This window comes from Macrobrachium nipponense, chromosome 5 (assembly GCF_015104395.2).
Source record: "Macrobrachium nipponense isolate FS-2020 chromosome 5, ASM1510439v2, whole genome shotgun sequence".
Classification (NCBI taxonomy): Eukaryota; Metazoa; Arthropoda; class Malacostraca; order Decapoda; family Palaemonidae; genus Macrobrachium; species Macrobrachium nipponense.
The window spans coordinates 86,219,922-86,247,035 of NC_061107.1; the positions used below are offsets into that span (position 1 = coordinate 86,219,922).

Below are 27,114 nucleotides of genomic sequence, written 5' to 3' on the forward strand. Positions count from 1 at the left end.
ATGGTGCATGGCAAGATCTTGACTTGAGTGATATACGTATGAATTTTCCTGTATGTGTCACACATGGTATACCTGTAGTTTTATATAGAACATTCAGGTTGGAATAGAAAAAATGGCCTTTGCCTTATTTGAAAGTGATTATTCAGTATTTTCTTTTCACCTTTGGGAACTACTGTGTAATGTGTCTCTATTTTCACTAAATATTAGGTGTATTGCTTTATTCATTATTTTTCTTCTCCTTTGGGAAATACTGTATTATGTAGCACTATTTTCACCAAGTCTTAGGTGTATTGCTTATTTTTCTGAGAATGATATAGCCTGTTGAATGTGTAACCAGATCCATTTGATGTAGGTATGTTTGTTTGTATGGTTTTTACGTTGCATGGAACCAGAGGTTATTCATCAACGGGACCAACGGCTTTACGTGACTTCCGAACCACGTCGAGAGTGAACTTCTATCACCAGAAATACACATCTCTCACTCCTCAATGGAATGGCCGAAAATCAAACCTGTGACCACCAAGGTAGGCCGCAAACACCATACCAAACACGCCACTGAGGCGCTGATGTAGATATGTGCATTTCACATTATGCGCCACATACCTACATGCAAGAAACTCCAGATTCATTTTTGATAATTCTGATGACATGACATTCTGGAGTAACAAAAATACCCATGGTTCCTACCAATTTTTAGGAAAATGAATTAGTCTTTATTTAAAACTTTTATAGTACTTTTTTTTACAAAATCTTTCACAAGGACTTTTTAAAATTCAACTAATGCACATGTATCCAACTGAGATACTAAAGGAATGTCACAATTAATTCATGTATTGCTACTGTACACACAAAAATTCAAACCTTGAAGTTACTTTTCATTAAACATGAACATTAATTCAATAACAATAATTTCATTGTTTACTGTATAACACATTAGTTTAAATAATTTAATGATTTAATACACAACCATATTTTACATGTACAAAAATTCCTACAATAAATCAAATAAAATATCATAGTTCAACATGTCCTGATTCATGTCTCGAAGAACCTGAGGAAAGTAAAAATTCATAATTAGATTCTCCATGTATAAATAAACAAAATTCAACACAAATACTTAAGAAGATACCAATTATATATATACTGAAAGGTTCATTATACTCTACTTAATATTTCTGCTGCAGTAATAAAATTGTTTTTTTTTTTTCAATAGAAATACAAACCATCACCTTAAATGTAGGAGCATTCCTTAGTGTGAGCTGTAGGAGGGTGAGTGGCAGAAAACTAACCCCTCCCCCTGTTGTAATCAATGCCTTTTTCTTTGGCTGTCATCATGTGAGGAAATCTTGCTGCCTTCCAGCTACTGTCCAGTAGGAAAATCATTTTGCTTTGTATGTTTTGTTTATTTTTCCATTTTGGAACTAAGATGTAAAGGGCTTAAGCCTCATGTACCCTGTTTAGGTGGATCCCAACTGTTATTACTCCCTTGTAGGCTTAACCCTTAATGGATGGACATGCTGACATGAGTAGCAATAACAGGTTTTGGGTGGACAACAGAGAAACTCATAGTGAGTAACAATATTACGCGCCATTGATTTGGGGCAATCAGGTGGGAAAGAGGTGCCATTACATCTATAGCCCATAAATGTACTAATGGCAACTTTTAGACTGGCTAATATCCACTGGGTGGCTCATGATTGAGTTAGTTGGGATCTTGACTTCGAGGGAGGATGTAGTGCCTCTGTCTCACTTGATGTCTTTTTGTAAATTTGCTCATAAATATACCCAGGGGTTGCTGTTGGTTTTAATTCATATCTTTTATGATAGTATGTCAATTATAAATGTAATTTTAGAAAGAAAAGTGCAAAGAAATATTTGAAAAAAGATGTATAAATCCAAAAAAAGTTGTTGCATCTTCGTTCTCGGTAAATTTCCATGAATATTTTACAACAAATAAGCTCAGAATTTGTTACCAATTGTATTTCTTATCTGTTTTGATATTGTGTGAGTTATAATTATAATTTTACAAAATAAAATAAATATATTGGAAAAATCATGTATAACTTTGTAAAATTTACTATTGTCTGGTAAAAGAGGGGTTATAAAATAGTAGTCATTCTCAACATCTAGTGGAAGGTAAGGAAGTTTTTTAGAATTTTTTTCTAATACCATATGCATTTGCATATCTTCCTGTCCACTGAGGTGATTTTTCTGAAATTGGCCGACCTGAAAGTTTTGCTGGCCTTGGGTGCTGCATATTGATTTATTATCAGGCTCCTAAGGGTTAAGATCTGCAACTTGTAAGGAGTATGTTACGAATTGGTCTTTCTTGCAATGGAAAAGGCTGGGGATAAGAGGGGGAAGGCTGAGTTTTCACCAGTGTTGCTGACATCACGGAACCTCCTCTGATGCTTCTTCTCTTCGTCTGAATATCACCCTGTTCTTTTCACATGCACACCGCTCTTTTGGCAGGTGGCAGCCAGTTCGATTCTCGGGCATTCCACTGAGGGGTGAGAGATGTGTATTTCTGGTGATAGAAATTCTCTTGACGTGGTTCGGAAGCCATGTAAAGCTGTTGGTCTCGTTGCTAAATAACCACGTAAAAATACCATACAAAACAAGAAGGGGATTTGCATCGGAAGGCAAGTGACCTAAATGTGTTCATGCCTTGTGGCAAGTCAGTGCACATGCTAGGTTCTCCTAAGATGAGACGACACCCCCCCCCCCACCCCCCCCCCCCCCCCCCTGGCACATGGATGTTATTCACCTCTGCCAACCCTTAACACGTTGGCTGCGTTTGCCGAGGTACCGTATATACTCGAGTAACGTGCGATCTCGCATATCATGCGACCCCCAAATTTTCACCAATAAACAGTGGTTTTGTCATGTATCTCATGTATCATGTGAGTTCCTTTTCCGAGAGCGTCAGTTCATAAGGTTGGTGGTTTGGCATGCTAATGGCCGAGTCATTCAGATGTGTGCTGCTGCTAGTCAAGTTACGGTAATTTTCTTACTAATCTTGAGAATTTAATAGAAAATCTCAAGATTAAAAAAGAATCCCAAGATAATAAAATAATTGTAAAAATAACATGCCTTTGAGTCGTAAATCATTCTCTCTCTCTCTCTCTCTCTCTCTCTCTCTCTCTCTCTCTCTCTCTCTCTCTCAGGAATAAATACAGGCGGTCCCCGGGTTACGACGGTTCCGGCTTACGACGTTCCGAGGTTACGACGCTTTTTCTTAAATATTCAATGGAAAATCCGTCCTGGGTTACGACGCTTGTTCCGAGGTTACGACGCTGACGCTTCCGACGCTCCGAGTTAACGACGCTTTTAAAAAACGCATGCTATGATAAAAATCCTTTATAGTTTAGCACAGTATATAATAAAAATATGTTTTTGGTTACATTACAACAAAAATTTTGAGGTTATGATGATTTTTGACACTTTTTTTTTTCGTATTTTTTGAATTTTTTTAGTGACGCCGCATATGCGGAACTAGTTTGCGGGCGAATGAATACACTAGCTTGGGATGCGCAGTTTAAAACAGTCCAAAAGCGCAAATATAATGAAAAATCATTGCTTGTTTCCAGTACATAATTAAAAAAACTAAGTTTCTGGTTAGATTACAACACAAATTCCAAGGTTACGACGTTTTGTTATGCTTTTTAACGATACCTCATATGCAGAACTAGTTTTTGAGCGGAGGTGCATAAATTAATTAACGCTATTAAACTGTATGGTAAATTGACCGAACAACGACCTCGGACGGTCGAGGACGCCAAGCGTAACAATACGAAAGGACGCCACTTCAATCGCGTGTCTGCCTGAAGTTCAGTCGGTTGTGTGCTAAGACGTTGCTGAAATTCCTTGCCATTTTCGCAAATTTACAATGGCTCCTAAACGCCAAAGTACTTCCTCCGATGATAGTTCATCCAAGAAGAGGAAGGTCATCACGATGGAGGTCAAATATGACGTGGTAAAGCGTTCGGAGAAGGGAGAAACTAACACCGAAATAGGCCGTTCTTTAGGCTTGAGCAGGACCACGGTGGTAACCATTGTGAAGGACAAGGAACGTATTCTGAAGCATGTTAAGGATGCTGCACCGATGAAGTCAACGGTGATAAACGAGAAGCAACGTAGCCAGAGCATTGTTGAAATGGAGAAATTGCTCATGATCTGGCTGGAGGACCAGAACCAGCGACGTGTTCCGGTGAGCTTAAGTGTGATCCAGGAGAAGGCTAGAGCGCTGCATGAGGCAGTAGTGAAAAAGTTTTGGCGAAGGCAGTGCTGGTGGTGAATTTTCCGCAAGTAGAGGTTGGTTTAACCGTTTTAAGGCTCGTGCAAATTTGCATAATGTGAAGCTGCAAGTGAAGCTGCTAGTGCTGATAGCGAAGCAGCAGAAAGTTTTCCAGGTGGTTTGGCTGAGATAATTAAGGATGGTGGTTACACGGCTGACCAAGTCTTTAATGTGGATGAGAATGCCAAATCGAACGTACCTTTCCAAGGAGGAGAAGTCAGCACCTGGCCATAAAGCTGGAAAGGAGCGACTGACTTTGCTGTTTGGGGCCAATGCAAGTGGTGATTTGAAACTGAAGCCCTTGCTGGTGTATTTGGCCGAGAATCCCAGGGCTTTCAAGGGCATTTTCAAGAGTCAACTCCCTGTGATTTTGGAAATCAAACAAGAAGGCTTGGGTTACCTTAATGGTCTTTGAAGATTGGTTCAATGACCATTTCGTGCCAGCAGTGGAGCGGTATTTGACTTCGAAGGGTCTGCCTTTTAAGGCCCTCTTAGTCCTGGACAATGCCCCTGGTCACCCTTCCAAATTTTTGAGCGACATGCATCCTAATGTGAAGGTGGTGTACCTCCCACCCAATACCACATCGCTGATACAGCCAATGGACCAGGGAGTAATAGCTAATTTCAAGGCTTACTACCTAAGAAGGACCATACGTTTTGCTTTGAGGGCCATAGAAGCTAACAAGGAGTTGACACTGAAGCAATTCTGGAAGGGCTACAACATTGCTGATGCAGTGAAAAATATTGCAAGTGCTTGGGACGAGGTGAAGACGACCACTTTAAATGGGGCCTGGAAGAAACTGTGTCCACAGTTTGTGCACAGTTTTGAAGGCTTTGACCAGGCAGAAGACGTCGAGACTGTGACGAGGAAGATCGTAGGCCTAGGCAAGAGCTGAAACTAGATCTTGAACCTGATGATGTAACAGAGCTGCTGCTTCCCATGGAGAGGAATTGTCTGCAGAGGACTTACTTGAACTTGAACAACAAATGATTGAGGAAGAGGAGGCGGCACCAGAGCCAAAACCCAGGTCATTAACTGTGAAAGGCTTGTCAGAGGGTTTTACTCATCTGGAGAGAGCCTTGGCTTCTTTTGAGGCAGAAGACCCTAACGTTTCTAGGTTTGACAAAATCAAGAGAGGAATCATGGATTTGGTGACTTTCTACAAGGAGACCCTGAAGGAGAAGCAGACGAAGAGAAGTGTGCAGTCCAGGCTTGACACTTTCTTTCACAAGTCTCCAGTACCACCACCTCCCACTCCTAGTCCTGGTAAGGAATTCTGAACTGTTTTACTAATTTATGTGTTTACATAGTGTACATATTAAAATGTGTTAATTTTTTAATGTAACAACTAAATGTAAGAGTAAATTGTAACTTCATTAATTTTCATCATTTGTAATTTTATTGCAGAAGTGGTGACAGTTCCAGATCCCCCTGTACTACCTGTGACAGTTCCAGATCTCCCTGTACTGCCTGTGACAGTTCCAGATCTCCCTGTACTACCTGTGACAGTTCCAGATCCCCCTGTACCTGGACCCTCTGTATCAGCCCGCCCACCTGTACGTGTACAATCAGGTAAGCAATTTCATTTTTCTCATTTTCATGTTGGAAATTGTTTACACCCTACATACATACATACACTAACTTACATAGTGGTACAATGTGTTTGATGTTGCATAACCTTATTATTATTTTTTTTTTCATTTCAGACCCCTTTGTTAGTGACAGTGACCCAGATGACCCTGAGCCTTTCCATGGTTTTGATGCCTCGCCCTATACATCAGGTAAGGAATCCTTGACAAATTTGTATAAAATGTTTTATAAATTGCTAATAGAAATTTTATTAAAAGTGTACATATGCTACAATTACATCCACCTTATAATATATTTATGTACCCTATCATTCTTTCCAGATCTAGATGTTCCCTCATCAGTTGATACGAGTATCACCTCTCCAGAGCCCAAATCAGTTGATACGAGTAATAGTATCACCTCTCCCATTCCTTCAGGTAAAAGAATTCCTTCATTTTTTATATTGAACATACGTATTACACAAACTACATATGTCAAACAGTAATAACATGTGCAGTAGTTACAGTAGTAGTAACTATCATTTTATATATTTTTTATCATTCCAGACTCCCAAGCACCTGCCCATCCCACTCCATAGCCCAGCCACCCACTCTCATGTACCATATGGCCATCCCAGTAAGCAAGCCAACCACTAGAATTTGGTAAGGACATTTTTTTTATTAATGTTTTATTATTACATATGTAATAACCATGTTATGTATGTAACATACATACTATAATCATATGTTACTACTAGTTACATTATTTCATTCCCAGACTGGCATGCACCTGTGACTTACATAAACCAGGACCTCTACATAGCCTACATATCTTCATTTTGCTGAAGGTAAGGAATTCTCAGTTGTGTTTAATGTTTGCATACGTACAATAAATTTTGTACACCTAAGTGGTTACATACTGTCCTTTAATATTAATTCTTCATTCCAGACTGCCCATCATCCTAGCCTGTTATCTGTGATAAAGCACACTGAAGTTAGGTTTGGAATGCATCCTTATCATGAATGCTCTACACCTCCACCTCCATCTCCCACAACCTAGGTAAGCAGCTTTGAGACTCACTAAAAGTTGGTAAGTTATGTAAGGAATTTCTAAATTAAGTTTTATACTACGTACATGTTATATGTGATATTAAACCACTGTATGGTGCATATTACTGTATGTAACTTACTCTGCATAGAGGACTTACTGACAAAATTATTTTTTGTACATTCCAGAGTCCCCTGAATGATGTAGGCTATGGGGCCACATAAGACTTTGTCCATCCAGGGTTACATTGAACGACAACTTTAAACTAAAAGTAAGGAATTAATTAACATACATTAACTCTTTTAGTACTCTTGATATATCTACAGTAATTAACATATTGCATTCACAACTTTCTGTAGTGTTTATTTTGTACACTAATTTTGTTACATTTTCCTTCCAGAACCAACATTTTTCACACAACTCCAGGTTGTTACTAACAAATTACTACAAGTGTCATCAAGGGATAACTACAAGTAGAAGCACCATTTTTGGATGGAAAAAACCCTTCAGGAAAGTATACGTATCACATGTAACATGTAGTGTAACAAAGTATGAACAGTAACGGTTTTTTAACAATACCAGTAGTATTACATACGTACATAACTTTTTTTTACAGGAATTTCCAACCAAGTTTGATTATGTACATACATGTTATAAACCACTGTACGTATGGTTACTGTATGTAACTTACTAAACATACATACATGACTTAACTTTGATACTTTTTTGGTACATTCCAGAAAACCAGGACCCCCTCCATGATGCAGGCTATGGGGCCACATAAAACTTTGTCCAGGGTTACTACATAACATAAAGGTAAGGAATTATACATAGTAGTAAAACATACATTAAGTAAGTTTTATACGTACTAAAAAAAAAGTGACCAAGATCTCTCACATGGATAAGTGATCAAGGTCCCTCATGGAATTACATACTACTGTACACTCCCTGCTGAACAGGGGGTGTAGACCAATCATTTACAACATGCATACGTACCAGTTGATATTAAACCACTGTATGGTGCATATTACTGTATGGTAAACTTACTATGCATAGAGTACTTTACTGACAAAATTATTTTTTGTACATTCCAGAACCCCCTGAATGATGTAGGCTATGGGGCCACATAAGACTTTGTGCATCCAGGGTTACATAGCACGACAACTTTAAACTAAAGGTAAGGAATTAATTAACATACATTAACTAAGTTTTATACAGTTATATATGTGATATTAACCCACTGTATGGGGCATATTACTGTATGTAACTTACTATGCATAGAGTACTTACTGACATACTAATTATTTTTGTACATTCCAGAACCCCCTGATGATGTAGGCTATGGGCCACATAAGACTTTGTGCATCCAGGGTTACATAGCATGACAACTTTAAACTAAAAGTAAGGAATTAATTCACATACATTAACTTTTTTACTCTTGATATAACTCAAAGTGGAAGGTATAAACTAAAAGTAAGGAATTAATTAACATACATTAACTCTTTTACTCTTGATATCTATAATTTACATATTGCATTCAGGACTTTGTGTAGTATTTTGTACTAATTGTGTTATACTTTTACCTTCCAGAGCTACCAGACTGGGATTTTAGTGTACTCCAGGATCTACCAAAGGATTACATACGTACTACGTAGTGTACAGTGCATAATATAGTGTTTAGTGTATAATCTAACCTAAGGATTAAGTGTAGTACATTGTGCTTTATAGTGTCACAAGAGTTTAATAAAGAATTATACCTTCAAGAACCATCCTTTGCCATTGAAATAACCACACTACACATCATGCAATACTTGCATGTCACACAGTAAGGTCTCTCTAACTTTTTCTTAGTTTAAGGCATATTTCCAAGTGTCGTTCCGGCTTACGACGATTTTCGGAACCCCCGTCGTAACCCGGGGACTGCCTGTACAGTAATTTGAGTCTTTCACCAACCGGGTATCAGTAAATGTGTAGACATTGTGTGCGTGTTTAAAAAAATGTGCAGTACACACATTCCGATGTTTCGGTTTTTGGAATTTTTCAGATTTCGGAAATGTGAGGTCAGATACATAATCAAACAAACATCACTACTGCAGCAAAAACATTTTTTCCCTTAATGTTTTTCATTATTGTTATTTATTAATTACAGTTTATTAAATAAATAAATTTTCATACTAATACTGTTACATGAATGTGAGATAACTAAGATCACCTATAACAAAATAGTGGGACGATTAATATCATATGTTCACTAATAGCTATTATTTTCAAAACAAACATTCCGTAAAATGCAAAAAATATATGTACATGACAATCAAAATATAATAATGTTTTGCAGTTCAACTTGTGAATTTTAACAATAAGTATGACTATATAATATATTTCACCATATCGATCTTGAAGTTGAAGAGTCGTAAAATTTTGAGGATGGTCCGGGAAAAGGATTTGTACTTCGTGATTACGTATCGCTACAACACCATGTGGTATTTTCATACCACTATATTGATGACGCATCGCTACGACACACTGGTATTTTTCATACCACTATACATTAAAGTTAAAATGATCATATTATATTATTGTTTTCACAAAGAAATAATTATATAAAGAAAATTATTGAGTAATTTTTGCCGTCAGCAGTCAGAAAATCACGAACATGGTAACGTTCAAAACTAGTGCCATCCACGGCATATGTCTATAAATAGAACAGAAGCAGAGGGCATTCATTGGATAACAGATCTCCATGGCTACCAACCAACCAATCAGGTGTTAGTTATACTACTCTGTGAATTTCTTAGAATGAACGTTTACACACGTGAAGCTAACGATGATGTGTGTGTTTTGCATACAATACGTAGTTTTAGTTTTTATTAGTGTAAGTATTTTACTGATTACATGAAGAATAGAATGATTCCTTCTCATTACTTTGAATGCAAAATGGTTTGAAGATTCTTCCACAAAAAGAAAAGAAAAACAATTTCTTTAGAAGATGATACCTATTTACTAACGCGGTTGACATAGCTTCAAAACAAAATTCAGCTCCTTAATCTCTGGAAAAATGTTAATCTTTCTGTCTGCTGGTCACAACCTTTATATCCCCAGCGACTAACAACAACTGTTTTGGTCCTCCCACGTGTTTGATCGCATATCTGCCAAATTTATAACAACAACAGAGATAAAACCATTTCTCCATTACAGATATCAAAATATTATCTTTTCCGTTACGCGAGAATTCTAGATAAATTACGTAAGTTCACGATTGATAAAGTTTTTTTTATGTAATAAGAAACGGAGTCAGATTTTCTATACCATGGCATCTCATTTTGGTGCTGTTGCGAATATTTCAACCAGTTCCACGTGCCTTTAAATCCATACTGACTGTACAGTCTGGAGGCAGTTCTCCCTTCTACACATATCTTGATTTCTTAATATCGTAGGTATAGAATAAATTGGTGAGCAAGGAAATATGAAATAAAGCATAACACAGTAAGTTTGACGAGTGAGAAAATAAACAATCGTATACAAAGAGATATTCTCTCTCTCTCTCTCTCTCTCTCTCTCTCTCTCTCTCTCTCTCTCTCTCTCTGACATAATAATAGATATGAAACTGACTGAATATTGCTTGAATGCGATATGGCAAAGTTTTGGCCTGACTGAAGTGTGAAGTGACTTTGACACCAACTACAAGTTATTCCTGGTCATCTCACAGCCATGGATAGACATCAACTTCACAGCCGAGAAAGGGCAATCGTATACAAAATAATTAGGTTATGGAAAATGCGAAAATGCGGGCCTATGTTGTCCCATAAAAAAAGCTCTCGCTTGGACAGCTGAGGATTTAGGAGAGAGAGAGAGAGAGCAGGCCGAGTAGGAAGGAGATTAAAGTACGGGCCTGGGAACAAAACCCTTATAATCTTATAATTATAGCCTCGGGGTTTGTCTCAAGGACATTCAAAGGTCTGTCAAACACGGGCAGTTGTTGTTATTGTAAAATTAGCATAAGGGCAGATCTTTAAAAGCCACACCAGAGAGCTCGCCACGGTGGCAAGACTATACCTTCCATATGAAGATGAAATGATCAAAGATCTGGAAGATGACGAATATGACTGCCTTGATGGCGAAGAATTCAGAGCAGTATTTGATGATACGGACACGGAGAGCCACTTTGGAGGATTTTAGTTTATTAATTTTATGCATTTTTGTTTACTTTAATAAATTTTCACTTGACTGCGTATCATAAAATAAAAATAATAGTTCAAGTAACAAATGTTTCTTTTACCGAGTAAAACAAAAAGTAAAAATTCCTTCGGTATTGTGCCTTAATCAACTGATTTGGAAATTATAGATGGTTAGACTAGAATAGTTAAACATGCTGTATAAACCAAAATAATGCAAATGGCGCACGATCGCTCTTTTGTATTTTAAAATACAATAGTAATATGAGAATGCATACCATATCACTGGATATAGTGAAGTACAAGTAAAGCATGACTTTTTAAAAGATCTACTGTTTTCCTCCGGTAGTAACTATCGCAATCTGCCGATTTGGGAAAGCATAGAAGGTACGCTAATTTTATACCGAGTGTATGATGCAACCCCTTTAAAATTAGCTTCAAAATTAGGTTTCAAAAGTCGCATGATATGCGAGTATATACGGTAAATCTGTTGGGCCTTTAGGAGCAGTTGTCCTTCCTGTGCAAGGTGCCCCTGTGACATCAACCACTGATATTGCTGCAAGAGAGTGCTTTTCTTCTTCCTTATCCTCCTTTATTCCTATCTCAATTTTCCTCTTGTAAGGAGAAGAATCCAGGCCACCCTCTGACAAGAAGTCCCACTGAACTTGTAGTAAGTGCCTTCTTCTAGAGTCTGTGTTAGTGCTTCTTTACTTGTCATCATTACATCTACCATAGGTAAGGCTTGATTTGAGGATTCCTGAGCATGCCGAGTACCAAGTCCCCCTTTTGATGTTACTCAAAACTTTGTTGCAACTATACGACTAACCCAATGGCCTGCTACTCATTAATTATATTTGGTATATATACTGTGTCTCAGGATCTTTCTTCAGTAAGATAGTCTATTTGTTGAAAAGGTGCTGTAACAAAATGCATTCCAGGACCACAACAGGGAGATAGGCTAGGCTACATTCTCAGAATAGGACAATCAGAAGTAGCCTTTCTCACCACATAAGGAAGCCTACATTTGAGAAAATCTTTGTACCAGTCAAGAATGCTACAGAAAGTGGTTTTGTATCAATTTACTTTCAATCCCGACTCCTCACCCCTGCACCAAGGACATTGTTGGGCTTGTCTTTTACGTTAGTTTATTGTTCTGTTCCATGGTGCAATGGTTAACCAAGCTATGTTGTTTGTGGATCATCAAGATTTATTGCAGTTATCTTTCAGAATACTTTTTGTACTACGGCAAGTACCTGAAGCTTAGAATCAAAAGAAATATAACTATATTTAACATTGTGTAGACACTATACTCTTAAAATTTTTTGGGAGTTACAGTTTTCTAATGTGTAAGTGAACATCCTTGTACATGATAGAATTATAACCAATTTTAAAGTTTTTACTTTTCATACATTCAACTTACCTGTCAGATATATACATAGCTATCGACTTCGTCGTCCCCGACAGAAATTCGAATTTCGCGGCACACGCTACAGGTAGGTCAGGTGATCTACCGGCCTGCCGCTGGGTGGCAGGACTAGGAACCATTCCCGTTTTCTAATCAGATTCTCTCTGTCACTGCGAATGTAAACATATGTTTACTTTCCCTCCTGATTTGATTTTCGTGTTTCATCGCCATCGATCTTCTGGGCCGACTTTTACAGGGAAGTACTGGATCGGTGGTTCGGCATACGCTTTTAATGAATTAACTTCGAAGTTTTCGAAGAATAGAGGATGTGTAACTACCGAAGTTTTCGGTAGACAATTACATAGTTTGCAAGAAAGGGAAATATGATATTGTTATAATACAATAAAGTTTCATACATACTTACCTGGCAGATATATACATAGCTAAGACTCCGTCGTCCCCGACAGAAATTCAAATTTCGCGCCACTCGCTACCGGTAGGTCAGGTGATCTACCTGCCTGCCCTGGGCGGCAGGACTAGGAACCATTCCCATTTTCTATCATATTTTCTCTCTTCCACCTGTCTCCTGCGGGGAGGCTGGGTGGGCCATTAATCGTATATATCTGCCAGGTAAGTATGTATGAAACTTTATTGTATTATAACAATATCATTTTCATACAATGAACTTACCTGTCAGATATATACATAGCTGATTGGCACCCTTTGGTGGAGGGTCAGAGACAGCTAATATGGAATAGACAGGTAAACAACATATGTTGTAGGTATAAAAGAAAAAACCTTGGTTCCTACCTGATAGGTGGTAGACTTCGTGGCTGTAGCCCGGTAGTCTGCATCACCTCAAGACTTTAGCGAGATATTAGATCTATGGCTAGAGTTCTTGTGGGTCTGTCGATGGGTATAAGAACCGCTTACTCGGCAGAGCCTAAAGTACTTTGTCAATGGGTACTGGACCACTTCTATGACAACACACCTTGTGAAGGAGCATAACCAATCCCGACCACCTGATCCTAACCACCAAGTTAGTATATAGAATTGTTCTGAGTTATCCCCGAACTCATAACAAACAACCCATAACTCGAAACGAAAAACTCATTCATACAAAAATTCTCAAAAAAATTTTAATACTCCCCTAAAAGATATCACAAGAGTTCCTTACTGAACAACAGTGACTGGCCGCCAGTGCAGCACCGAGCCCTCTTTGTCAGCAGAAATCTAGAACATATCTAGTAGAAGGTATGTACAAATTTAAGGATTGGTGTTTGCTCCCGTACCCAGTATTGTATCCGCCGATACAAAAGGTCCCAGAGAAAAACATTTCTCGTAGGTCACGCGAACGTCTTTAAGATAGTGAGATGCAAAAACTGAATTGCACCTCCAATATGTCGTGTCAATGATTTTCTTTAACGACATATTCTTCTGAAAAGAGAGAGACGTCGCCACTGCTCTAACTTCATGGGCTTTTACTCTTAAAAGCGGAAAAGAGTCGTCAGGACAGAACTTGTGAGCATCCGTAATGACGCTCCTAATGAAGAAAGCTAATGCGTTCTTAGACATGATTCCCTTGTGGGTCCTTAATCGAACACCAAAGACTTTTGTCTAGAGCCTCCCATTTGTTTTCTTCTTTGTAAGAAAAACAGCATGGCTCTTTACGGGCAAAGAGACACCTCTGTTTCTCTCCCTACTAGACTCGACTCATAAGCCTTTGATCTCGAATCTCTTGGGCCAGGGATTCGATGGATTTTCATTCTTCGCTAGAAATAGAGTTCTAACGAGCAAAAGGCCGAGTCGTTTGTTAAAGCCGACTTCATCTTCTAGGGCATGAAGTTCGCCAACTCTTTTGGCTGTCGCCAAAAGATAGGAGAAACAAGCATTTCTTGTTATATCCCTGAACGAAGCTACGTGGGGAGGCTCAAATCTGTCAGACGAAAGGAACTTGAGAACTACGTCCAGGTTCCAGCTGGGAGGAGTTAGTTCCTTCGATTTTGTCGTTTCAAACGATCTAATCAAGTCGTGCAGATCTTTATTGTCAGCAATGTCTAGGCCTCTGTTTCTAAATACTGCCGAAAGCATGCTCCTGTATCCTTTGATCGTCGATACAGACAAATGAGAGACCTCTCTCAAGAACAAAAGGAAATCAGCGATTTCGGTTATAGAGGTACTGGAGGAGGACAACTTCTTAGACTTACACCACCTTCTGAATACCTCCCACTTCGATTGATAGACTCATCTAGTGGAAGCTCTGCGGGCTCTAGCGATAGCGCTTGCAGCTTCGCGAGAAAACCCCCTCGCTCTGACAAGTCTTTCGATAGTCGAAAGGCAGTCAGAGCGAGAGCGGGGAGGTTTTGATGAAAACCTCTCGAAGTGTGGCTGTCTGAGAAGATCCATCCTTTTTGGAAGGGATCTTGGGAAGTCTACTGTCCACGTTCCAGCACCCTGCACACCAATCTTGTGCTGGCCAAAACGGGGCTATCAGGGTCATCCTTGTCCCGTTGGACGCTACGAACTTTCTCAACACTGTCCCAGATTTTGAAAGGGGGGAAAGCGTACACGTCCACATGAGAACCAGTCCACAGCAAGAAGGCGTCGACCACGAGAGCTCTTGGGTCTTCCACCACTGAACAAAAGACTTCCACCTTTTGAAAGGAATGTGGCGAACAGATCTACGTGAGGAGTGCCCCAAAGATCCCAAAGACTCTGACACACCTCTGAATGAAGAGTCCCCATTCGGTGTGAAGGACCTGGCTTCTCCTGCTCAGTCTGTCCGCCCTGACGTTTCTCGTCCCCTGAAACAAATCTTGTCAGGAGGGAGATGTTTCTTTGTGAGGCCCAAATTAGCAGATCTCTTGCTATCTCGTAAAGCGACACTGAGTGCGTTCCTCCTTGCTTCCGAATGTAGGACAGGGCTGTAGTGTTGTCCACATTCACTTGGACCACACTGTTCGTCACAAGGGTTCGAAGAACTTTAGCGCCAAGTGAACTGCTAGAAGTTCTTGCAATTTATGTGCCAGGACACCTTTGCTGCTTCCAGGTGCCTGACACTTCTCTCTGGTCCTAGGTGTTGCTCCCCCCAACCCTTCTCCGATGCGTCGGAATACAACACTCGGCTTGGGTTTCGCGAACTTCCAGAGAAATTCCCTTTTCTTCCTTTTAGAGGGGACAACCACCATTGCAGGTGTGGTTTCATCTCCATTGAAGGAGAAAACTGTCGGAGAGAAGTCCCGTCTTCCAGTTCCAAGATCTCCTTAGGAAAAACTGAAGAGGGCGAAGATGTAGTCTTCCTAGAGGAAAGAACTGTTCGAGCGAGGAAAGGGTGCCTAGCAGATTAACCATTCCCTCGCCGAAGTCCGTTCTTTCCCTAAGAAGAGAGAGCTTTTTTCCAAGCCTCTCACGATTCTCTCTTGCGAAGGAAATACTCGAAAACCCCAAGAATCCATCTGAATCCCCAGATAGACCAAGTTCTGTCTGGGAATCAGCTGTGACTTCTCGAGGTTCACGAGTAGTCCCAACGCCTTTATTCAGGTCTAGGGTCAAAGAAAGGTCCTCCAAACACTGTCTCTCTGTTCTGGCCCTGATGAGCCAATCGTCCAAATATAGAGAGATGTTGACACGCCTTTGAGGTGAAGAAACCTCGCCACATTCCTCATCAGGTTTGTGAAGACCTGAGGAGCTGTGGGACAGGCCGAAACACAAGGCCCTGAACTGAAAGATCCTTCCCCTTGTCATGAAACGGAGGTACTTCTTCGACGAAGGTGAATCGGACATGAAAATAGGCGTCCTGGAGATCCAGCGACACCATCCAATCTCCTTGACGTAACGCCGCAAGGACTGAGGCCGAAGTCTCCATAGAGAACTTCTCCTTTCGAACGAACTTGTTCAGAGCGCTGACATCTAGAACTGGTCTCCAGCCCCCCGAGGCTTTCGCAACCAGGAAAAGCCGATTGTAAAACCCAGGAGAGTTTTGCTCTAGCAACCAGTTCTATAGCTCTTTTGTCCCACATTTGATTCACCCATCAGACGAAGAGTATCCCTCCAGTAAACAGGGTCCCTGTATCTGGCTGACAGTTCCCGCGGAATGGTCGTTAGTGGAGGACTGTCTTGGAAGGGGATAAGATATCCCTTCCTGATTATGGACATGGACGAGGCGTCTGAGTTTATGAGTGACCAGCGTCTGCAAATTCGAGAAGCCTGGCCCCCACTGGTGTTTGGAGGCTGTCTGTCTCACTTCCCTTTCTTAAAGGGACGGGAAGGAGCCTTACCTCTCCTCTCAAGACCTCTTCTCTTAGAGGTAGCTCTTGAGAGAGGGCCTCCTCGAAAGGGCTGAACCGTAGAAGTCGGTCCTTTCTTGTCAACTGAAACAAGTGGTCTCTTCTTCCTTGCAGATTGCAGGAGAAGATCCTGAGTCGCCTTCTCAGTCAGTGATCAGAAATGCCCTTCACTAACTGAGAAGGAAACAGGAAGTCAGACATTGGAGCGAAACCAGGGCTGCTCTCTGATGAGGGAGAAAACCGCCTTGGTTAGGAAGGAACTAAAAATGCTCCTCTTCTTAAGGAAGTACTGCTCCGAAAAGAGAGGAGATTTCTCCTGATCCGTCTTGTACCGCCTTGTCAATACAAGCAAGAATACTCAGAATGACTTCGGGGTCTAGACCATCCGAGTCATGAGCTTTCTTAGACATCACCCCAAGGGACCAGTCTAGGAAATTAAACACTTCCAAAATATGGAAGAGTCCCTTGAGGAGATGAATCCGTCTCCGAAATCGCCCAAGATACGCGAGCTCCATTCAAAGCGTGTCTCCTTGACGAGTCAACCAAGGTTTGAAAAGTCCGCTTCGGCTTGCCGCTGGGAGAGGAAAGGCCCATGTTCTCCCCAGTTCGGTACCAGAAACCTCTCTTGCCAGAAAGTATGGCTGGAGGCATACAGAAGGTGGTCCTGCCCAGATCCTTCTTAGAAAACATCCATTTGTCTAAGGACTGAAGCGCTCTCTTCATAGAGATCGTAGGTCTCATCTTCAAGACCGACGAAGACTTAGGCACAATCGCACTCGAAAACATTGATCGAGGCGAAAGGAAGGAGCGGCAGGAGTTAAAAGAATCCTCCGTATTCTCGTAAAGAAGGTCAGTCAGAACTTTATAGTTCGAGACTCCTTCTCCTACCGTCACCCTCTTCTTCCGAATCTCCTTCTACACCTTGTGGAGAATCGGCCTGAAAAAACGAGAGGATCTTCATCCCGTTCTCTCTCTACTGGTGACAAACTCCTACTAGGAGAGGGGCTCATAGAGTGAACCGACTCTCTCTCACGTCTAAAAGAAGTCTCGTGTCTGCTTGACTTCTCGCGCCTGAACAGCTCCTCGCGCTTGGCTGGCGCCTCGCGCTTGTCTGGCGCCTCACGCTTGGCTGGCGCTTCACGCTTGGCTGGAGCGTGTAGCCTGGCTGGCATCTCGCGCCTGGCTGACGTCTCGCGCTTGTCTGGCGCCTCACGCAATGTTGACTCCTCGCGCCTGGCTGACGCCTCACGCCTGAGCGTATCCTGATCTAGAGCAACTCGCTCGGATAGATCCTGACGTATGTAAGACTCTTCGCGCCTGGAAGACGTCCCATGTCTGGCGGACGCTTCACGTCTGGCTGGTGAAAGAAGACGAGACTTCTTAATAGGAAGTCTAGCGTCCTTCTTGCGAGGGGGATCCCTCGAAAGAACTCCAACCAAAGAGGCAATCTGCTCTTGAACTGCCAGCAATATCCTCTTGGAAGCCACCCCAGCGTCCTCTTCAATAGAAGAAGCAGGAGAACTCGAAGGAGTGCGATCCTCAAATACTGCTCTAGGAGGCGTCGAAACCAGCTTAGCCTTCTTGATAGAAGAAGGAGCTTCCTCCGAGAAGCGTTCCGGGCTCGAGTCGAACGCGCGCTCTTTCCAATGCCTTTTCAGTGGGCCTAGAAAAGATCCGAGTCCTTCCACCCGGCCCCTCGTTTAGGTGAAGGAGAACGGACGACGAGAAACAATCTCGTAGGACGCTTCTATAGAGCAGTCCTGAGGCAGACTGTAACGAAACAGAACCTGACTGAAGGGACGCCTGACCGTTGGGGATTCCCCACAACCATCCGTACGACTTTCGACTTTCCTACTCCTCTGGGTATGTGAGTTTTGGAAGAGGTCTAGGCCTGGGAGCATCGTCAGGGACGGTCAGACGCCCCCTCCACAACCACTGGGGAACACTCACTTCACTTAGTAAATCACAATCACTAGCCTTACCTTGCATATGGCCGCCATCTTTGTCTTCATTTTACGAAGAGTAGCCTTCAGATTGGCGATTTCAGAGCCGGAATCCGGAATGCCAAATGCCTGTGAGGATTCAGATACATAGGGAGAATCATATTCATTAACAAAGGAGAGTTAGACTCAGAAAAAGGCTCAATAGGCCTTGTACTCACACTCTTTTTGTGCAGCCCGTCTAATCCTATCCCTCTCTAACTTCTTCAAGTAAGAAGTTAGAGTCTTCCATTCATTAGCATCCAACTTTTCACACTCAATACAGGTGTTAGCCAAAGAACAGTCAAACCCCCTACATTTACGTCATACAGTGTGAGGATCAACCGAAGCCTTCGGTATCCTCACCTTGCAGCCTACATTCACACACACTCTCACACTAACACTTGAATCAGACATTCTATTAGAAAAATCAAAAGCAAGTCCAAATCCAGTCCACAGTAGCGAATGCCAAAACAACGATCCAGTACGTCACCAAGAAATCCAATAAAGATGATCAATAAAGTCTTGAAAAGCGAATTCCAGTCAGGAGGTAGTAACAACAATGTTGATACCACCGGCGACAGAGAAAATATGATAGAAAACGGGAATGGTTCCTAGTCCTGCCGCCCAGGGCAGGCAGGTAGATCACCTGACCTACCGGTAGCGAGTGGCGCGAAATTTGAATTTCTGTCGGGGACGACGGAGTCTTAGCTATGTATATATCTGACAGGTAAGTTCATTGTATGAAAATAAATATTTATTCATTGATAAAGTGTAATAAATGTTAGAATTTGATTGAGGAAAATAAGGTGACTTCCTATTTGAGGAAATCAGAAAAACATAGAACTAGATATGCTTTCTTTAGAAGCTTTAATAGCTCTCGTTCTGACGAGCAGTTAGAATATTAACAGTACTAGTAGTGTAGTTTCCTCATCACCTTACTTCACAGAAACTACAAATTCATTTGCAATTTGAAGATAAAGGTATGTAGCTCAAGATACGAGCTATTATAAGGTAAGAAGTGATTATAGTGTTCCCCATTGCAATAGAGGGTGCGTCTGATCGGCTCTTGTCTTGCTCCCAGGTCTAGACCTCTTCCAAGCTCACAGGCCCAGAGGAGAATGAATGTCGAAAGCCTTACGGAGGTTACGGAGAATCCCCACCGATCAGGCGTCCCCTCGGCAGGTTCTGTATAACGTCCCAGACTGCCAGGGATAGCCATTGGAAAGGCATCCTAATTCAATTTGTTCCCCTTATTATTATCGTCTTGACGAATAAGGAGAAGAAACATTCAATGGTGTAGATTAAATGAAGATGCAAGATAATCTCTTCTGGCTATCGGAACCTCAGAAGAGACGGAGAAAGGAAGACATCATTCGATAACAGTTGCGGTAGAGGCATTGCCCTATCCGGGTTCGTCCCCCGTACAGCTGGACGGGGGGTGGGGGCCTCTATCCCATGGGGGTTTGAAATAGTTATTTCAATAAATTCCTCATCGGTACGTGTATATGAAAATATATCTATTCTGAGAATAACGAATTAGATATTAAAGAATATTTGTTGATCGAATGAATTATATGGATCTCGTTTAGTGATTACACATATATATATAACTTTTAAGCTTCTAGCTCCTCGGGCATGAAGCTCCGGTAACGAGGCTCAATGCGCCTAAAGTGTCTGAAACAAGGCGTAAAGCACCTGAAGAGCCTGAATAGAGGCGCAAAGCGCCTAAAGCACTATGAACCAGGATCTTCATCGGAAATGGAAGTCCTTCTCATTCAGAAGAAAGGGAGGGCTATGGACAAAAATGGAAGTATTGTCGAATTCTAAGCAAGAACAAGTGTAAAAGAGATCGGAACCTTCCGCACAAGCGGAACCTTCCAGAACGCGGAAAGAATTCCAGATCGAACACCTTCCAGGCTCTGGATTTTTTCCAAAGAAGGAATATTTTCCAAATGTGCAGAATATTTCACATAAGCGGAATTTGACAATAACTCGGAACCTTCCGCACAAAGCGGAAGCTTCCAGACGTTACAGAACTTTCAGGCGAGGATTGCCTTTCAGACGCTCGGAACTTTTCAAGCGGGAATCTTTTTTCGGAAAAAAGCGGAACATTCCGAACGCGGAACTTTCCAGGCGCGCGGGAACCTTCCGCACAAGAAAAACTTTCCAAGCGCGATACGTCTGCTAGGATCCAGGAGTATTCTGAACACGATACTCCTCCTAGGTGCCAGGAGTATTAGGAACGCGATACTCCTGCCAGGTGCCAGGAGTGTTCCGATCACGATTCTCTTCCCAGGCGCCAGGAGTATTCGGAACGCGATACTCCTGCCAGGCACCAGGAGTATTCCGAGCACGATACTCCTCCCAGGCGCCAGGAGTATTCGGAACGTGATACTCCTACCAGGCGCCAGAAGTATTCCGATCACGATACTCCTCCTAGGTGCCATATTAAAGCATACTCTGCCAGGCGCCAGGAGTATTCCGAGCACGATATCCTGCCAGGCGCCAGGAGTATTCGGAACGCGATACTCCTGCCAGGCGCCAGGAGTATTCCGAGCACCAGGAGTATTCCGATCGCGATACTCCTCACAGGCGCCAGGAGTATTCTAGGCAAGATACTCCTGCTTAGCGCCAGGCTCTTTTCTCCTACCAAAGAAGGAGCCTGACAAAACCGCCAAAGGAGTCCTTTCAGACGGCGAAAAAGGTGACAAAGACAATTCGAGGGCTTATCCTGACTAGGGACGGGAGTTGTCGCACAGGCGGCCGTCGCCCTTGTCAGGATAGTCTTAATGCAATAAAGGCAAGAGCAAGTTCGGCTTTTTCCTGGCAGGGACTCAAGATGTAGCACAGGCTGCCGTAGTTCTGGTCAGGTTAGAGTCGGTACTGCTAAAAGCCCTTCACCTTTCGAAAGGAAGCGCTCTCCTCCGGTTGCTCAATCTTCTCCCAACTTGAGGAATGGAAGATAGAGCAGAATTGTGAGAATTAGTTCAATAGTAAGTGGATATTAAAATAATCCTCCTTCTAAAAAATAATGCAACCAACCATTTACAGAAAGAGGGGCAATCGTTTGGAAGTTGAACAAGATTCGTATGAGCTCTCATTCATTGATTAGAGGCTCTTCCAGATAAGAAAGGCGTGAAATAGCGGACTTTATCTTCCAAGATAATTAAAAAGCTGGAGAGATTCTCTTCGATCCATCGGAAGGTTGTCATTTGCGATCTCTTTCGACTAATACTCATTCGGGTTTATTGTCGAAAAGAACAAAGAGAGTAAGATTTCCATTCTTTCTCTGCATGTCGGAGAGGAAAGAATGTTGTAGAAGACTTAGTGTATACGACTACTGAATGACAAGTCATATACGCATACCATAGTTGCCTTTCTGGTTCGCTACGGAATTTATCTATTTATCTTACAGGATTTTCCTAGTAAGGACTTCGCTTAAAAGGTTTGTTTCGACAATACCTACTCAGCTTCGGTATTTAACAAAGGTTGTTTGGCTTAAATTTGCATTATTGAGAGCTTTCTTAGGCTCGAGAATAATTTTATTATATCCCTTCATTGAAGGGAGTAACTGGCAACTCAGAATGAATGCAGCCAGGCAGTGAACGAGACGGCTGTAATTGTAACGCCAATTCAGTACCATCCGGTTCTCGGTCGTGAGCGGTTGGTTACATCTCTCTCTCCTAAGGGATCGAATGGTTCACCGTATATTCCCCCTACAATCAGGGACTTAACCACGAATTGAGGGGATTTTTAGGCAAACATGAATAACATAGTATTCGTTTTGCTAAGGATCTCTCTCTGCCTCGGTGAGGAAAGAATGTAGTAGAAAATTCACCTTAAGATAACGGTTACGGTTAAGCCTTATGCACACACCGTGGTTAATTACAGAATTCCTACTATCCTTACAAGAGTTTCCTAGATGAATGCTGTTTACCACAATGTGACTGTATTATAAAGGATTTTAATTCGGCAGAGCACGATTTAACCTATTTGGAAACAGATACGGAACGTAACGATCCTTACCAGGTTCGATGCGGGATTTTGCATGTCCGTGAGAACCTTCTTGATCGACGATAATAACTGTTAACGTATGTTTAACATTTATTGGAAAGAGTTGTGAGAACCTGCGGAAAGTATTCACAGATCTCTTCGCAAGGTAGAAGACGAACGAGCTTCTTATAGTTTGCTTCCTTTTCCTCGAAACAAGAGAGGTAGCAAGATACGCCATCTTTAATTTAAATAGGGGAATAAACTTTAGTCTTTTTTCCCCTAATTATATATATATTCTTAACAGATATTAAGATAAATGGGCGTCAAAGGAAGAAGATGAATGCATCATTTTGGCAATAAAAAGGTTGGATTCACAGAGGACACGTTCTTCTCTCAGCATGTGTCGGAAGGTTTTTCTAAGAGAGTAGAGATTTTATCGGATCTATTATAAAGATGGATGAAAAAATCTATCACTTCTGAGTCTGTCTGCGTGCAGACTGACCAGAAGTAAATATGAATGAGAGGATTTTTCAAGGAAGCTTGATAATTCCTTCAAATATGTTAAAGACATAGAGTTGCTGCAGATCGTGCTAGATGGAAAGGGGAAACTGTCCTCTTCCGATACCTCTGTGAACCACATAATGGTTTTCTTCCCTTTCAGGGGGAAGAATCACCTTGTATTTTATGCTATCAATGAACACAGTAAAAAGATTATACTCTGTTCGACCAAAGAATATTAGAGATAGTAGAGAATTAGTATGAGAATTAAGATCTTCAGGATCTTATACAATACCTCTGTACGATAAGAGTAGGAGATCTTATACTTAGAATGGGATCCTAATTTGGGGCCTCAGATTCCGTGTTCCGTCAAGATGGAACTGCTCCTCATCAAATGTTTCTCTTGGTCCTAAACGATCAAAAGGACAAGTGAAATTTTGGGCTTTAGAATCCGGAATCAAATTCTATTGAAGACTCGGCAATGGGTTCTGGCCAGCAGAGTTTTCATGCTTTGGCAAAAGAACTAAAGCCTTTTATTCCTGGATCAACGCTTTCAGATAGAGGTTTCGTTGTCCGGGTAATGTATTGACGTTGTCATCTACAGAAGAAGACAAGGTTTAAACGTTTACTGACAAAGAGTCTGGAACGCGATGAGGGCTCAAACTACTTCCCAAAAGGTTCATAGAGATACATTAAAGAAAAGCTAGAAAAGTAGGAGAATCCTACCCAATTTTCAGCTCAGAATCCGTCTTTCAAACTTCCAGGCTCCTTCCCTTCCTTCGGGGCCAGGATAGTGGGAAGCTTCTGCAACGAGAAATCATCAACTATGTAGGAGGAGAACTCGTTAGCAACAAAAGTATTCAATAAGGATCCTCCTCGGAGGAAGACTTGTCTCTCGGACTTTTAGATTTCCTATCGTCTACTGGATGTAGCTGACTAAAATCACCTCCCCTTACCGGAAAGGCCAAAAGCTCAAAGTGAAAGAATTTCTTCCACCCTTCTCCAGTCTCCTGATAAACGATGGTGGATCTTCAGGACTTTCGGACAATGTAGCGGCCTAGGTCAGGGCGCCAAATTGGGCCAAAACAGGCGGTGAAGACGACGCCAGAGAAAGACAGTCAATATGAACACTGTCATTGTCTGATGAGGAGAAGAGCGGGCCTCCAACCTGGCGCAGTGCGCTAGAGGCGAACAAATCGGGAAAAAGTGTCCGATGTGAACATAGCCAGTTTTCCTCGAGACTCTTAACAAGCTCGAGGCTCCAGCAAGAGGGAAGAAGTCAGCCACGCGCCAGGCGCGAGGCTCCAAACAGGCGCAAGGCACTGGCAAGGTGCGAGGCACCAGCCAGGCGCGAGGCGCCAGGCAAACAGGATGCGCCAGCCAGGCGCAAGGAGCCAGGCAGCGCAAGGCGCCAGCCAGGGCGAGGCGCCAGCCAGGTGCAAGCCAGGCGCTAGGCTTCATCCAGATGAGATCCAGTTCAAAGAAAGTCCTAGTCTTCTTTGAAACAATGGTGATCTCTAAAGCACTTCATAAGTGACTTGATGATACCTTCAAACAGCTGAGAATTTAAAAGCTCATGAAGTGCGAGCTTTTGCAAATTCTTGTTCTTTTCGTAACAATATGTCAGGAAGACATATTAGCTTTAACATGAGAGATGCAACTACTGTGTTGACTGCTCATTACACGAAGGACGTCAAGTTAACCTACGAGAGATCCTTCTCTCTTGGTTTATACGTGTCAGCAGATACGTTGCTGGGATAAGGAGCCGACACTGATCCTTTAATGAGTTGAATTTATTTTAACTTAGTGAATTTTTTTTTTGAGGTTTGAAAGGAGTTTGGGGGATAACTCTTTTTCAATTCTAGCGCGAACCCTCATGTTAGGAACAGGTGATCGGGATCGGTGTTGCGCTCCTTAGTTATGCCAATAGGCATAGGCATATTGTCATATAAGCGGATTAGCACCCGTTGACAAATGCCAATTAGGCTCGACCGAGTAAGTGGATAAGACCCCATCGGTAGACCCACAAGAACTCTTGGCCACAGATCACTATCTTGCTAAGGCTCTTGAGACGAAGCAGACACCTATGCAATAGCTAGGAAGTCGACCCTTCGTCTAGAAACACAGAGGAACCAAGGTCTATAAATACCTACAACATATGTTGTTTACCTGTCTAGTCAGTAGTTAGCTGTCTCTTGCCCTCCACCAAAGGGTGTCAATCAGCTATGTATATGATACAATAAAGTTTCATACATACTTACCTGGCAGATATATACGATTGAAGACCCACCCAGCCTCCCCGCAGGAGACAGGTGGAAGAGAGAATCTGATTAGAAAACGGGAATGGTTCCTAGTCCTGCCACCCAGCGGCAGGCCGGTAGATCACCTGACCTACCTGTAGCGTGTGCCGCGAAATTCGAATTTCTGTCGGGGACGACGGAGTCGATAGCTATGTATATATCTGCCAGGTAAGTATGTATGAAACTTTATTGTATCATAACAATATCATTTTTTTAGTATACAAACCAGAGCCTTTTATAGGGGAATATTCTTGTGTGCACTTGAATCATTAAATGGTGGCAAGTTTTATACCTGGCCATTAATCTTGAGATACCGACTGTTGTTCTGTCCCATTCTCTTAGTCAAGAAAAAAATAGGAGTCTCATAAAAAAAAAAAAAATGAGAGGAAAGCCCATTCCAAAGTAATTGCAATTTAATTCTTCCTACAGTGTCAATGTCAATGAGGTTAATGGTTTGGAAACACTTGAGAAAAGTTCTCTTCAAATGAGTTGGAGATCATCCAAATATCTTAATATTATATGAAATCTGGTTTCTTCAAGATTAATATTAGCAAGTCTCCAGATCCTTTGGGTAGTTTAGTTACTATATGACACTTTTTAAAAGCCTGGTACATACACCAATACTTATAGCTTCAAAATGTGTCTAAAGAGATCCAAACCTACAAAGGAGACAAGATAAGGTCTTCTGACATATTTTCATTAGGGAGATATTACCATTTATTTTACTTCTTTTATGTTTTGCTCATTTTCAGATTACATCAGTCTTCCTTCTCTATAGTTTCTGTATCTTTTCCCTATCTGGATGCGGTTGTTCCATGTAATCTGTGATACATTACAATACAGTACGTTCTTTCACATTCTCTATTATCCCACAATCACCATTCCACATTACCACACAAAGATACCACGAGTTTTTCAGCTTCCCGTACACTTTAAACTCTTAGTTAACACATAAATTAAGGTCCTTTTTTACCACATCATTCTTTAGTTAACACTTATTTGTTGAGATCCTTTTTAACACATCATTCTTGTTTTTAATCTTGCAACATTTTTCTTGCCTGATTTATGTATGCTCTCTGTTCATATAGGATTTCAAGCCTTTAGATTTAAAGAGTCACCTCTTAAAGTGACACTTTATCTATTTCAGTAATTAGTTTTGCTTTTTTGTTCTTTAAGGGGATCATGTCAGGCTTCACTGCATTAATGGACACAATTAAAAAAAGGTATCTAAAAACCTGACACTTATAAACATAATTTGTAACTGCAAAAACTCACCTTGTGTTTTATTACTCTTAGTTCCCTTAAAGCCTTGAAGAACGCCCTTAATTTTTTCATCATATTCATTCCATTCTTCAATAATTCTTTGGGCAGCAACTAATTTGGCTTCCTTTGTCATTGGGTTGTTGCACTGAAAAGTAAAATGAACATAAGCATTTATGTACTATTCATATATGTGCTGTATTTCATAAACTTAATCAAATGAGTCCTGTATGAGTTTTTAAATATTAATGTAAATGCATGCATTATATCCAGGTATTAATTTAGAGAAAATGCTTCTGAA

The 27,114-nt window shown here is 41.4% G+C and overlaps 1 protein-coding gene across 2 annotated transcripts in view; it reads right to left on the bottom strand.

Annotated features, from left to right (window-relative positions):
* Positions 1–712: 712 nt before the first annotated feature.
* LOC135215482 (UDP-glucose:glycoprotein glucosyltransferase 1-like) overlaps positions 713–27,114 on the bottom strand; it is a 267,287-nt gene continuing 240,885 nt past the window's right edge. For both annotated transcript variants that reach the window (XM_064250239.1, XM_064250238.1), the window contains 2 exons: positions 26,829–26,961; positions 713–1,051 (listed from right to left, as the gene is read on the bottom strand). In XM_064250239.1, the coding sequence (XP_064106309.1) occupies positions 1,014–1,051; positions 26,829–26,961 (171 nt within the window). In that variant the 3' untranslated portion in view covers positions 713–1,013. The remainder of the gene's footprint in view (positions 1,052–26,828; positions 26,962–27,114) is intronic.